Source organism: Charadrius vociferus, unplaced genomic scaffold (assembly GCF_000708025.1).
Source record: "Charadrius vociferus isolate BGI_N301 unplaced genomic scaffold, ASM70802v2 scaffold125, whole genome shotgun sequence".
Lineage (NCBI taxonomy): Eukaryota > Metazoa > Chordata > Aves > Charadriiformes > Charadriidae > Charadrius > Charadrius vociferus.
Genome location: NW_009649036.1, coordinates 2,206,430 through 2,207,036, shown reverse-complemented (window position 1 = coordinate 2,207,036; position 607 = coordinate 2,206,430). Strand labels below are relative to the sequence as shown.

General features: G+C 58.0%; 1 protein-coding gene across 1 annotated transcript in view; it reads right to left on the bottom strand.

Annotated features, from left to right (window-relative positions):
• Nucleotides 1–442: 442 nt before the first annotated feature.
• LRRC10 (leucine rich repeat containing 10) overlaps nt 443–607 on the bottom strand; it is an 843-nt gene continuing 678 nt past the window's right edge. The window contains exon 1 of the mRNA XM_009887789.1: nt 443–607. This exon is cut by the window's right edge and continues 678 nt beyond it. Coding sequence (XP_009886091.1) covers nt 443–607 — 165 coding nt within the window.

Here is a 607-nt window from a genome sequence, read left to right as displayed (position 1 = left end):
CTTTAGAGCTCCTGGCGGCAATCACCTTGAACAGTGGTTTCCAGCTGAGCTCGGACACCTCAGCAAGGTGGAAGGGAGAAGAGCAAGCCCACGGGCTTCCCATGGGTGAAGAGCAGCGAGTCCGTACGTGCTCTGTACAGTCCACCCATGGAAAAACATCTAAACTGTGTCTTCATCTCTACTGCAAACTCTGAGTGGTCCCCGTGTGGGAGGAGGGAGAAAGGGAGGAAGTCTTTGCTCAAGAGAGAGTGCTGGCTGCTGCGCAAAAGGGGATGTCTGTACAAACGAGTTTTGCTGTCATCTAACTCTAAGCTGGTGCACCTACTCCTGAAGACTAGCTGGGTGGTGTGGTGCTCCCTAGACACCAGCAAGCGAGGGAGAAGTAGAGGGTGGGCAGTGTTGTGGGTGTGCTGCCACCTCTGCTGGAGCGGGCAGCTGAGCATCAGCAGGGCTCGGCTTCTGGCTCGGGCTTGGCGGCAGGTGGTGGTGACGGTTTCTCATCCAGCGTGATTTCTATCACTGCCCCCGACCGCTTGCGGGGTTCGGGGGTCTCCTCCGACCATCTCCCCACCCTCCGCACCCCTTTGGCCACTTTGGGCGCATTCCT